Raw genomic sequence first — 12,625 nt, 5'->3', positions numbered from 1 at the left:
TGTGGACACTAATTGTTGAGGTTTTAATGGTGAAATTCTTTCCCATTCTTGCTTGATAGATGAATTCAGGTTCAACAGTCTCTGTTGTACTTTTGGCTTCATAATGCACCATACGGTTTAAATAGGAGACAGATCTGGACTGCATGCTGGTAAATTTAGTACCTGAACTCTTTCACCATGAAGCCACACTGTTTTAACATGTGCAGAAGGTGTCTTCATGCTGTCTTACTGAAATAAGCAGGTACGTCTCTGAAAAAGACATTTTCTAAATGGCAGCATATGTTGCTCCATAACCTGTATGTACTTTTCAGCATTAATGGTTCCTTCATAGATGTGAAAGTTATCCATGATGCCACAGGCACTGACACAGCCCATACTATCACAGATGCTGGCTTTTGAGCTTTGCAATGATAACAATTTGGATTGTCATTTTTCTCTTCAGCACAAGGGACACAACGTCCATAAATTCAAAAAACAGAAATGTGAACTCATCAGACCACAGCACACTTTTCCACTTCCATCTCAGATGAATTTGGGCCCAGAGAAGTCAGCAACGTTTCTGGATGTTGTTGATATATAGCTATAGATCTGCGTTTACTGACAAATTCCACAACTTTCCCAGTCTTTTGTTGCTGGTGTCCCAGCTTCTGTGGAATATGTTTCAGGCATCAAATTCAGAGGTAGCATATATTTACAAAACAATATATATTAATCTTGTCTTTGTATTGTATTTAGTTGAATATGGGTCAAAAAGGAATTCCAAATCATTGCAATGCATTTTATTTGCTTTTTTACAGAGCATCCCAACCCTTTTGGAATAGGGGTTTGGAGTTGGTAACACTGTGATTCATATAAAAAAAAAAATTTTCCCAAAAGACACATTTAAAAGTAAGACTGAAGTTAATGCAACAGATCTTTGGATTTTAGACTGAGGACCTGTGGAAACTCTGACACATGCACACACACACATGCTGTCACAAACACACAGTCACACATTACAGATCACCTGATCTGGTGGACCTCTTGTTGTGTGCGTGAATACTGAGAGACAGTCTTCGCCAGATCAGTGCTGTGAGTTCTGTAGCTGTCTGTCAACTCCTCCAGCGTCTGAACAAAAGCACACAAAGGAAAGGTTAAGGATCTGAAAGAGGACAAACCACACATCCCATGAGCAAACACAACCTGTCTGATACGATGTATGTGTGTGTACCTTGCAGCTGTGTTCATACTGTCTCCTGGTCTCTCTGACCTCTGCCTGCTGGAGGAACACGTCCTCCTCCTGTCTCCCTGTCAAGAGGAGAAGAAAGAGCAGACGTTGTGAACAAGACTGTGCTTGTCTTTGCTCTTCAGACCGGCACTGGGCTCAGGACATGTGCGGTCCCGCAGAATCAATGCAAAAGAATGATATGTGTGTGCGTGTATGTGTGTTTGACTGACTTAGTCGTGTTTTTAGCTGGTCCACCTCTCTGCGCAGGTGTTCCAGCTCCTCTCGGCGGAGTTTTGAGCTGAAACTGCGAGAAAAAAAAGAAAAGTGACTATAAAACTGTCCTGTCCTTTCTTTTTTGTCATACCCGTCTTCCCCAAAACGAACGCATCATGTAGACACCTTCCTAACTGCAAACTGAAGTGTAAACAATTTTTCAATCTTGAGTTGGACCTATCATCAGTTCAGTATGCAGTTACGCCCCCCAGCTCCACCCCTAATGCACCTCTCCTCCAGGTTGCCTAGCGACGTGGCTCTGGTGATGTGTCCCCGCAGACTGCTCAGCTCACGTCCAACCTCTCTCTTCCACTGCTCCATCCTTCTCTCTGCTCCAGGACTTTGTCCCCGCCTTGATTCGTCCCTCTCTCTGTCCCTCTCCCTCAGTCTGTGAACCTCCTCTGGAAAAGAAGGGATTACGATGAGGAAGAGATTTTTCTTCTCCTTTAGCAGCCTTGTAGACAAATCCAAATAATTTATTAACATGATTAATTATAAATGAATCCTCCCTTGATGAGTGTATTTTGCTTTTTCAGACAGTAGAGGGGTGGGCAGGGAGTACAGAAGGTACAGAAGAGAAAGCTTTAGCAGGATCTGACTTTGGACCGTGATAAAGCAGTATTTTTATGCATCAATATAATTTTATTTTTATTTTTTTGGCAGACAATTTTGTCCACAAATGAGGTAGAATACTAGCCACAGTAGATCACAGTAGGAACAGTGCTGTAAGTGCTGATGGTTCAAGAGATTGAGTCACACACATTTTCTTGCAAATCCTCTTGCGTCATGTTGCAGCACAGATTCTGTGAGTGGTTTAAACTACTCGTCTTTTCCTCTGAGATAATCTCAGTGAAACTGATAGTATGCAGTAATCATGGTAGAAATTTAATACAAACAAAGAATGTAATTTAAATTCTTTTGACCCATAACGTAATGCCCATCTGGGCCATTTAAACAGATGAAATGCACAATCCTACCCAATATGTGTAGACTGAAAAGTAAAGACTGGAATAGGCTACCAGGCCTCTTGACGAAGGCTTCTATTGTTTATTCATCGAGCCAGTTATTTACACACGCATTTCAACCACAACACAGTTCATCCAAAGAGTTTTATATGATACCGAGTGAGGAACATATGTTAAACATCTAAAACAAGAGGTTACAAATAGTGGATGGCTATGTAAAGTTAAAGTGTCTTACAAGTTTTTTCTTAGCTCTTAACCACATTTAACACTGTGAATGAAGGGTTTATTTAAACCAAACCAGAACTGGAGTAGCTGAAAGACAAACAAAGATAGTTTTGGTGAGTTTTATTTTGTTGAATCAAGTGTGTTTTACAATGACAAAATTACTGGTTCTGTAAATGGAGTCTGGTGGCTTTATCAGCTGTTTCAAATTAAAGGATCTTAATCTTTAAGAAAAGTGTTTCTCTCTGTAGGAATCCAATTCACAATGTTATTAGACACTTAATAATCTGAATAGGTAATCTGAGATTGGAGTCGACATATTACGATGGGTTCAATGACCCATAAGCATCGTACTTCAGCATGTGTCATGGCTGACAGCTGCAGCAGTTTCACTCAATAGTGGACCAATTTAAAAACTTGTTGTCCCCATTAGTCATTAAGACACAAAAACATGGTAAAACAGGGAAGTTACCCTTTAAAGTCATAATAATAATGGAAACAAGTGGTGGAACTTTTTTTTTCCACTGATGACACACAACCTTGTTGTAGGAGCAAGTCAAGAAGTGTATAAAAAAGTGAGACTCGTACGGTCTCACTTTTCTGATTTTGTCAAAAACCTTGCTGAGGAGTTTTGAATAAGGTGAGAAGACTTCTTAGCTGCTCCAAAAATAAAAACATACAATATTCAAGACCTGTTGATGTGAGGACCTCAATGAGATTTAAAATGAACAAATAAATGGAGTAATTCTGTTTTAACTGAAATTGTATTTGACTATCAAATTCACATATTTCTGTTAAACGGAAGAATATATTTTGGGAGATACAAATATAAGTGTCAAATGATTAATCTGTGTTAAAAACCTGAACTAGCTGTTTGTATTTCATAATATGTATCCTGTTGACTTAGTTGGGGGTGTGGCCACATTATGTCATGTTGAATCTGATAAGAATCCCTTTCCTCTATTTTACAATAACAGGAATCAGGTGTTGCTGTATGTGTGAGGGGATAACGTGACGCAGTATAAACTGAAGTAGGCAGTCATGGTGCCATAGGTTACCTTCAAGAGTCTGAATGTGACACTGTTGAGACAGTCGCTCCCTCTCCATGTCATGGATTTTCTTGGTGAGAGACTCAATCGCCTTAAGAAGACATTAGAGAATAAATTGGAATTCTGTCAGTGTTAACAATAGGTTACATTAGACACACGCACCACCTATTTGATCACACAACTGGCTTGATTAAACAAATAACTGCACACCTGGCTCTGTATCTGAAGCTGTGACTGGAGAGAAGTGAGGTCCGCCCACTGCACACCAGGACTGAGAGATGGGGAAGGCTGTCTGTGAAGGGGGGCACGAGGAGGAAGAGCGGGAGGATCCAGATCTGACTCATGAATCCTCTCCCTCACTGGTAACAAATCTGGGGAGGATGAGGCATGTGATGGATTCTGTTCACACACACAACTAGGTAATTTCCACTTTTAGCCATATCCAGAAACCTACAGTATTTCACAGACCTTCTCCTCCTTTGGTGAATTTCCCTGGTGATGTCAACCTCTCCTGTGGACACACAAAAACACATAATCAAAGGGAATTTCCAAATACTCTCACTTTCATTATCAGGACATAGCTCTAATTTGATCAACTGAATCACCCTGTTAAAAGTTTAGTGGAGCATTACTGCCATCTACAGATGGCTCCAATAATGACAATTCTAATTCACCACAGTGAAGGCTCGGCTAAACTTCGTTCATTGATGAAAAAATAAATAAATTAAAAAACCTTAATGGACAGTAAGGCCACACACTCTTTAAAATAAGGAGTTTCTGTTATTTTTTATCAAGACTGATAAATTAGATGAAGACATTTTGAATCTACTCACCCTCATCTTTGCAACGCTGCCATCTGCTACTGACAAAATAGAGCTCAGCTGATTGTCCCAGTTCATGTCTCAGTTGAACTAGAAAGAAATGAGTTGGCAAATGCATCAGTCATGAGCATTTGTTGGCTAATTCTTGGTCTTCGGTGCAGTGACTGTCATGCAAGTCAGTCTTGTGTGGCCTGACAGTGACAATGCTACATCAAAAACCAGCAGAGGATGGTGATACAGTAACTTTAGACCTGTGTTGAGGCTGCTTGGTGAGGTAACTGCCTGGTTGAGATCTCTGACACCTTGTGAGAGATTAAATTTCAGCAGGCCTGGATATTTGCATGTTTGTGGTGACGCTTCTCAGATGCTAAACGTGCAGACTGATAATCTAATATTTACTTAATATATCTTTTTCACAGCAGCCATTTTGGCATGATATAGAAGAGTAAACACAGAATATTAATTAAGGACCCATTCCATTCAGGTCAAAAAGGGTCAGGGTGCTGATATTGTGCATCTTCACACACTGGAAAGGCTCTGCTGCACTTAAGTAGGGCTGGAATGTATATATCAATATTATGTCAGTATCATGAGGACAGATATTGTCTTACATTTTGAATATCATTATATTTTGATATAGCAGAGTTGTTGTCTTTTCCTGCTTTTAACGGCTTTATTACAGTAAAGTGATGCTCTGTTCTATTATTTGCCTTTACCCACTTAGTCAACACATCTCTGATGATTATTAAAATGTTAATAAATATCAGTATCAAGGTATTTGGTCAAAGATATTATTAGGGCTTAAACTGTTTTTTTTATTGCTGACTAATCTGATATTCAGAAAATATTCACATTTAAGAAGCTGAATTCAGATCATTTCAAACTCAAAATGTGTGTCAAAATACTATTTTTAATTAAATATTGTAGTGCAGCGGGATGTCCTGGCCTACACATAATATGCATCATATTCTACAGACTTAAAAAACACATCTTTGTCTGTTACAAATTCTCCAAAATTCACATCATTTTTTTTATTTAAAATTAGAATAATTCTGTAAAAATTATCATTCCCTCTACAATTGCAAAATCAGTCAAAATAATTGCAACAAGATGTTTTTTTCAGAATGGATCAGCCCTAAGTTACATAATAGACTTTTTCACAGAAGCCACATTGATGAATTTATAACTGATATTGATAATGAAATAGTATGGCAAACACAGGTATCATTGATACGAATTATTGTCACGTTCCATTTAGTGTAGCAGAACTTTTCCAGTGAGCTATCATGCAGTGTAGCTGCACCGTGGCACTGTTTGACCTAACTAACCGGAACAGAACCTTAATTAGTATCATTGGTCACACCTTTGTTTACCCCACTATTCCATATTTAAATGGCTGTGATACAAGTTTACTGATATCAGAAAATATATCTCACCAGCCTACACATATATACTATACACTATGTATGACTATACACATATTTAAACTGAAAGAAAGGCAAGACCCCCCTCGCACAAAAACACTTCAGCAAAGTTAATACTGGCTGCCAAAAACAGAGCAAAATGTGGACTAAACACGTAGCGTAACAAACGTTAAAAAGCCAGTGATGTCGTGATGTTAACCTTATAGCTAAATGTAGTTAGCACCTACGATGACTTGTTTCGCAGTATTACGTTACTCTCTTGGTTGGCAAATTAATTGTGCAATGTCTCATAGACACTGAGTGATTTCTTCTTTTGAGAATATAACCCGAGACTGAAACAGAATACATAATGTTTAAGGACAACGTTACAAATGTTTATATTAGCTGGCTAATCAGGCTACTCACAGAAAAACCTGCGACTCCACTTTTAAATCCAGGAGCCCATAATGGCAACGTGATTACGTATGACGTACCGCATTGGTCTCCTGGGTATTGTAGTAGATGGCTCTACTCTTTGCTCACAAATTTACTTAAGTACGGCAGAAGAATTTCTCTGAAACACACTGTATCATATATTGTATTGTTTTCATTCGATTTGTAAGAAGTCATTGCAGAAACAACCACAGCCTACGTTGATTTCTGACGTTGATCAGCCAAAGAACACCATATCCCATAATCCAAAGCTTTGCGTTCGCATACAAGAATGGCGACCTCCACTGTCAATGTGGAAGGCATAACGGGGGTGTTGGAGAACTATTTATCAAAACTTGGATTTGAAGTCTACCCATTGAAGGTATTGTGGGATTAATTTATTTCTAATGTGTAGCGTTGACAGTAAGAAAGACTGGGAGAAAAAAACAAACAAACTATTTAATAGTGTTGTTTACCTGCTAGCTAGGACTGAGGGGGGAGGAGATGAACAAGTGAGTAAAGTGTACTTCAGGAGGTAGATTTAAGTTAACAATTAATTAAATTAACAATTTTAACAATTAAAGATTTATTTTCTCCTTAATTGTTAAAAATGCTGTGGCAAATGTAAAATAAATATATATATATTACTATTGTTTGTACAGAGATATACTGCGTTTGATATGCCTATCTGATCCGTCCCACCATATCCACAGGTTGGTTGGTATAACTCTGTGCTGCCTCCCTCCTTTCACCTGGCTTATCCAGATGACAGCCTGGCTGTTGTGGTGCTCAGCACTCCTTCCATGTTTGAACAAGCCTTCCTGCCCTTCATGGAGGAGAGGGGCTGCCAGAGGCTGTCTGATCCCATAGACCAGTGTGTCAAACACTGTGTCTCCTCTGCTGTCTCTCAGGTGAGTGAGATAAGTGAGTATCATGGCCTTACATGTGGGGCAGACAGACAAAAGCAAATTTGTATGATTGCTTGGGGATAGAGGAGGACGACTATGGTTATTATTTTGTATTGCAGAATGTGTAATGTTATATTATCAATAGATATATTTTGATACAGTCAATTGTCTGTGAACTCAAGTGAAAAGTAAAAAAAAAAAAACTACTAAAAGCTGGATTACAGACCCAGTAAGGCAGGCATCTGTTCATTGTTTTATAGTAATATGATGGAAATACGCACTAATAAAGTTCAATATGTCCCGAAAAGGAAATGGCCTTATAACAAATCTGACTTGAAAAGGCTGCAGAGGAGATACCAACATACCCATATAGCTGGGCTAGAAAGCCACAAAAAAAAACTCCACAGACTGAGATAAATGCAAAAATAATCTTTTTAATTATGGCATGCAGCAGCAAATGTTTCAGTCCTTGACTATCATCAGTGCTACAGACTTGAGAGTTCCACAGAACAGATATAGACAATAGACAAAGGTAGTGCTGATAAGAGTCAAGGACTGCTGTTTTTATTCACCCTTAATTTTTTTGCACTCTAAGCACCTTTTGATTGAACACCCTTGCTTTAATTAAATAGATTATATTTGCATTTATCTCAGCTTGTGGACTTCTTGTCCTTCCAGCCCAGCTAAACTGGTGTTCAGGTAGCTCCTCTGCCTCAAGTACCGACGCATCTGAGATTTACTTTTTTGATGCCCCAAGTAGGTGCAGTTTCACAGCACCCTGATGATTTTCTTATGACAAGTCCTCTGCCTTGTTGAGGGGCACTCAATCAAAATGTAGTTCTTTTGTCCTTACATTCTTCATAATCTTAAATATTCCTTTTATTTTTTCATTACCAAAAACATCTGAACATACCATCCAAAGTAGGGATTCTGCCAGGGCTACAGGTAAGAGGAAAAAAATCTGTATTTATGATTTTGGGGTGAACTGTCACTTTAGAGGAATTCACTACTATGTAACACCGTTTAGTGTGAAAATCATCTTAAAAATATATATTTTTTAAATTCCCCAGACTCTTATGCCCCAGTGGCAGGCTGCCAAGCTTGCAGTACACTAGCAGAAACCCTGCTGGTCGTCCCTGTGAAAAATAATGTCATGCATAGTCTGTACTTAATGGGTTTTTGAAGGTGACTCAGTACACACACAAAGCACAGACAGCAGGGGGCCAATAGAGTAGTTTTGCCCCGTGGCTCTATTATGGTTTAACCTGGCTGTGATACCATGGCGTAAACTGTATGGCAAAATCTCTGATGGTCTCAGTATATCTCATTATGTTGCCTAGTCCCACTTAGGGAAAGCATCCTAACTTATGACCTTTAACTCTTGCTGCCCTGCAGTGTTTTCCAGGACAGGAGGTGGATGTGAAGTATGACTACGAGTTGTTGCCCAGCAGGAAGCCAAAGTTCTTGGCACAGACTGCGGCTCATGTGTCTGGAGCAGCTTTCTACTACCAACAGTCTGATGTCAAAGACCAACCCTGGGCTGAAAAAGTAACGCTATGCATTTATGATGAATTGAAATTAGGACTGAATGTTTTTTGTTGTTTCAGTTATTTTCATTGTGAAAAGTCTGGTCATCATACATGGCATCCAGATAACATGTTTCCCTTTTCCTTTAAAGGCAATCAGACACTGTAAACAACAGTAGTGAGGAGGACTACTTATTTTTGAAAACATATCTAATTGTGATTATTTGACTTACAGTTGTGCTCATAAGTTTACATACCCTGGCAGAATTTAGGATTTCTTGGCCATTTTTCAGAGAATATGAATGATAACACAAAAACTTTTCTTTCACTCATGGTTAGTGGTTGGGTGAAGCCATTTATTATCAAACAACTGTGTTAACTCTTTTTTAAATTATAATGACAACAGTTGTGGATGAGGCTCTTTATTTTCTCAGATGGTAAAGCTGCCCATTCTTCTTGGCAAAAAGCCTCCAGCTCCTGTAAATTCTTGGGCTGTCTTGCATGAACTGCACGTTTGAGATCTCCCCAGAGTGGCTCGATGATACTGAGGTCAGGAGACTGAGACGGTCACTCCAGAACCTTCACTTTATTTTGTGTAGCCAATGACAGGTCGACTTGGCCTTGAGTTTTGGATCGTTGTCATGTTGGAAGTACGTCCCGTGCGCAGCTTCCGGGCTGATGAGCGCAAATTTTCCTCCAGTATTTTCTGATAACAAGCTGCATTCATCTTGCCATCAATTTTGACCAAGTTTCCTGCGCCTTTGTAGCTCACACATCCCCAAAACATCAGCGATCCACCTCTGTGTTTCACAGTTTCATCATAAGCCTTGTTGACTCCTCTCCAAATGTAATGTTTATGGTTGTGGCCAAAAAGTTCAATTTTGGTCTCATCATTCCAAATGACTTTGTTCCAGAAGTTTGGAGGCTTGTCTCTGTGCTGTTTGGCGTATTGTAAGTGGGATGCTTTGTTGCATTTGCGTAGTAATGGCTTTCTTCTGGCGACTCGACCATGCATCCCATTTTTCTTCGAGTGCCTCCTTATTGTGCATCCTTAAACAGCCACACAACTTTTTTTTTATCAGAGAGTTCTGTATTTCAGCTGAAGTTATTTGTGGGTTTTTCTCTGCATCCTGAACAATTTTCCTGGAAATTATGGCCGAAAATTTTGTTGGTCTACCTGACCGTGGTTTGGTTTCAACAGAACCCCTCGTTTTCCACTTCTTAATTAGAGTTTGAACACTGCTGATTGGCATTCTCAATTCCTTGGCTACCTTTTTATATCCCTTTCCTGTTTTATACAGTTCAATTACCTTTTCCCGCAGATCCTTTGACAATTCTCTTGCTTTCCCCATGACTCAGAATCCAGAAACGTCACTGACCTTTTATACACACACACTTATTACAAGCAAACAGATCGCAGGTGAGGGTGGTTACCTTTAGTAGCCATTCAAACCCGTTTATGCCAACTTGTGTGCATGTTATCAGGCCAAAATCTCCAGGGTGTGTAAACTTTTGATCAGGGTCATTTGGGTAGTTTCTGTTGTCATTATGATTTAAAAAGAGTTAACACAGTTGTTTGACAATAAATGGCTTCACCCAACCACTAACCATGAGTGGAAAAAAAAGTTTTTGTGTTATCATTCATATTCTCTGAAAAATGGCCAAAAAATCACAAATTCTGCCAGGTATGTAAACTTCTGAGCACAACTGTATATTGATGTTAGGAGAAATGATCATTTTTACATCATTATTCTCCTTTTCTTTGAAAAGCATTAAAATGATTATCATGTGATATTTGCAGCGATCTGTACAAAACAAGATGTTTTCTTAATTATGAGTATGTGCAGGCAAATTTATTTTGACACACATTTTGCCTTTATCAAATATTGTGCCTCCTGCCATATGAAAATTGCAATTCCGATACCTTGTTCATCCCTAATCAAAATGGTTGCAATTTTAGTTTTTAAGTTACAGCAGTGCAGTGCTCCCATTCTTGTCTCCTCACCTCTGTTTGGTGTATCTCCATCGGTTACCTGCAGAAGATGTTCGGCGTGTGTGTGCATCCGAGGTTTGGGGGCTGGTTTGCCATCAGAGCCCTGTTGGTGTTTGGTGGTGTGACGATGGGCTCAGAGATGGAGCAGCCCGTTCCTCCGGACTGCGTGCCCTCCAGAGAGGGCAGGATTCAGCTGCTGGAGGCGTTTAACTTTCACTGGCAGGTACATGACCTCGGCACCGTCAGCCATAACAACTGTGACGCGCACATTAAACAGACACCAAACTGTTTCATGTCAGAGACCTCCAGACAGATGGCCTTTACATGAGAGACCCCCCATCTGTGGAGGTTTGGTTGTCCCGTGGGCCCCCTCCAGGGGAGATTTAAGCTGTCTGTCCACGCTAACTGTACTGTAGGTGGTGTGATGAGAATAAAGAGTGAAACCTGTGCTGTTATACTATCTCTTTCATGATAATATTAAATGATACTGGATATAAATTTTAAAGCCAGACAGATAAATTAGTCGGCTGATATTATTGGCCAGATACTTGCTTATCACAGCTATATCAATCTATATCAATATCAGTGAATGTGTTACTAGTGTAATTTTGGATTTCTTATATATAAATAAAGAATATCAGCAGATATATTGATATTGGATTGAAATGTCAGGATGCCCTCAAATGTCTTGTTTTGCCCACAACCCAAAAATATTCAGTTAGAGGAGTAAATAAACCAGAAAATATTCAACATTTAAGCAGAAGAAAATTACTTAAACCGATTAATCGATTATCAAAATAGTTGGCGAATACTCTAATGATCAATTAATGATAAATTAATTGTTGCTGCTCCAGACATTTTTTTTGATCCTACGTTGCTAAAATTCAATTCATGTTTGGTTCAGTTGCACTTTCAGTTTCTCTCTCTTATTTTTTTCACAGTACCATTGTATGTTTGAATGGGTTCTCATCATGTGCTTAAATATATGGTAAAATGTTAATCTGAGAACTTTTGCCTCATCAGGACGGCAGCTACAGAGAGATCGTCCGTCCAGTTCAGACATACTCTCAGAAACAGAGTGACTACTTTTCCACACCTCCTGCTCAGCGGTTTGCTCTGCTGAAGACTTGGGGCTTCCTGCCGAGGGAAAATAATCAGACTGATCCGAACTTGGACACACCCAGCCAGTTGGACGGACACGGCTGAAAGAGAAGAACGACTGCAATTTCCATTCTCTGTCTGGGCACAAACCCCCACTGCAGCAAAGATTTAATGACATTTTGATTCAGCTTTGATTGAACTAAGGTTTTGGTAAAAACAAGTAGAGAAGGGATACTTTTCATGCACTTACAAATGAACATTTACCGCTTTATAGCCACTACTGAGTAAAGGCAGCTCCTCTCATGGTGTCATCTCACAGAAACTTGAACATACTCCAATGGATGTAAGCTATAAACCACTGGTTCCCAACCTTGGGGTTCTGACCCCAACTAGGGGCCGACTAAGTTTCATGGGGGGGTCACGAGGCCTTTAAGCATTTAATTCATTCAAACTAAATGAAGTTATTTTTAAAGTTTAGCTTATTATTTAAGGTCACAGAGTCTTCACTTTCTGCTAAACATCAGAACCAAAGACAATCAAACAGCTCATGTAACAGTTCCTTTGTGTCAGGGAGAAGAAAACACTGTTTTTTTTAAATAGCCTATTGTGTATATATGATGGTAAAAAAATTAATTGCTTAAAAAATTGTTAAACATCAGGAAAACTCATCTCTGATACAATATTCACAGGAAAAACTCAGTTTAAAATTCATCCAAATCATTCAT

At 39.2% G+C, this 12,625-nt stretch overlaps 2 protein-coding genes across 2 annotated transcripts in view; one reads left to right on the top strand and one right to left on the bottom strand.

Annotated features, from left to right (window-relative positions):
* Nucleotides 1-6,635, bottom strand: part of LOC146323727 (uncharacterized) — a 10,772-nt gene extending 4,137 nt beyond the window's left edge. The window contains exons 1-10 of the mRNA XM_084723207.1: nt 6,606-6,635; nt 6,367-6,385; nt 4,550-4,627; nt 4,171-4,227; nt 3,927-4,087; nt 3,726-3,807; nt 1,710-1,881; nt 1,438-1,511; nt 1,211-1,287; nt 1,007-1,107 (exon numbers count right to left, since the gene is read on the bottom strand). Of these exons, the coding sequence (XP_084579333.1) occupies nt 1,007-1,107; nt 1,211-1,287; nt 1,438-1,511; nt 1,710-1,881; nt 3,726-3,807; nt 3,927-4,087; nt 4,171-4,227; nt 4,550-4,627; nt 6,367-6,385; nt 6,606-6,635 (851 nt within the window). The remainder of the gene's footprint in view (nt 1-1,006; nt 1,108-1,210; nt 1,288-1,437; nt 1,512-1,709; nt 1,882-3,725; nt 3,808-3,926; nt 4,088-4,170; nt 4,228-4,549; nt 4,628-6,366; nt 6,386-6,605) is intronic.
* On the top strand, nt 6,597-12,324 carry mmachc (metabolism of cobalamin associated C). The gene is made up of 5 exons (XM_084722820.1): nt 6,597-6,754; nt 7,086-7,283; nt 8,676-8,828; nt 10,846-11,022; nt 11,823-12,324. The coding sequence occupies exons 1-5, from the start codon at nt 6,665-6,667 to the stop codon at nt 12,003-12,005; spliced, it is 801 nt and encodes a 266-aa protein (XP_084578946.1). The 5' UTR covers nt 6,597-6,664; the 3' UTR covers nt 12,006-12,324.
* The last annotated feature ends 301 nt before the right edge of the window (nt 12,325-12,625 follow it).

The sequence above is a fragment of the Lutjanus erythropterus genome, chromosome 7, assembly GCF_056507025.1.
Source record: "Lutjanus erythropterus isolate fLutEry1 chromosome 7, fLutEry1.hap2, whole genome shotgun sequence".
Classification (NCBI taxonomy): Eukaryota; Metazoa; Chordata; class Actinopteri; order Lutjaniformes; family Lutjanidae; genus Lutjanus; species Lutjanus erythropterus.
Note: the sequence above shows the minus strand (reverse complement) of the source record. Positions and strands in the feature narration are given on the sequence as shown.

Excerpts from the sequence above, each read along its gene's own strand:
- mmachc (XM_084722820.1), top strand. The coding sequence starts at position 6,665 with ATGGCGACCTCCACTGTCAATGTGGAAGGCATAACGGGGGTGTTGGAG. Across the intron at positions 6,755-7,085 it reads TTGAAGTCTACCCATTGAAG|GTTGGTTGGTATAACTCTGT; the intron begins GTATTGTGGGAT and ends CCATATCCACAG. Across the intron at positions 8,829-10,845 it reads ACCAACCCTGGGCTGAAAAA|AAGATGTTCGGCGTGTGTGT; the intron begins GTAACGCTATGC and ends GGTTACCTGCAG.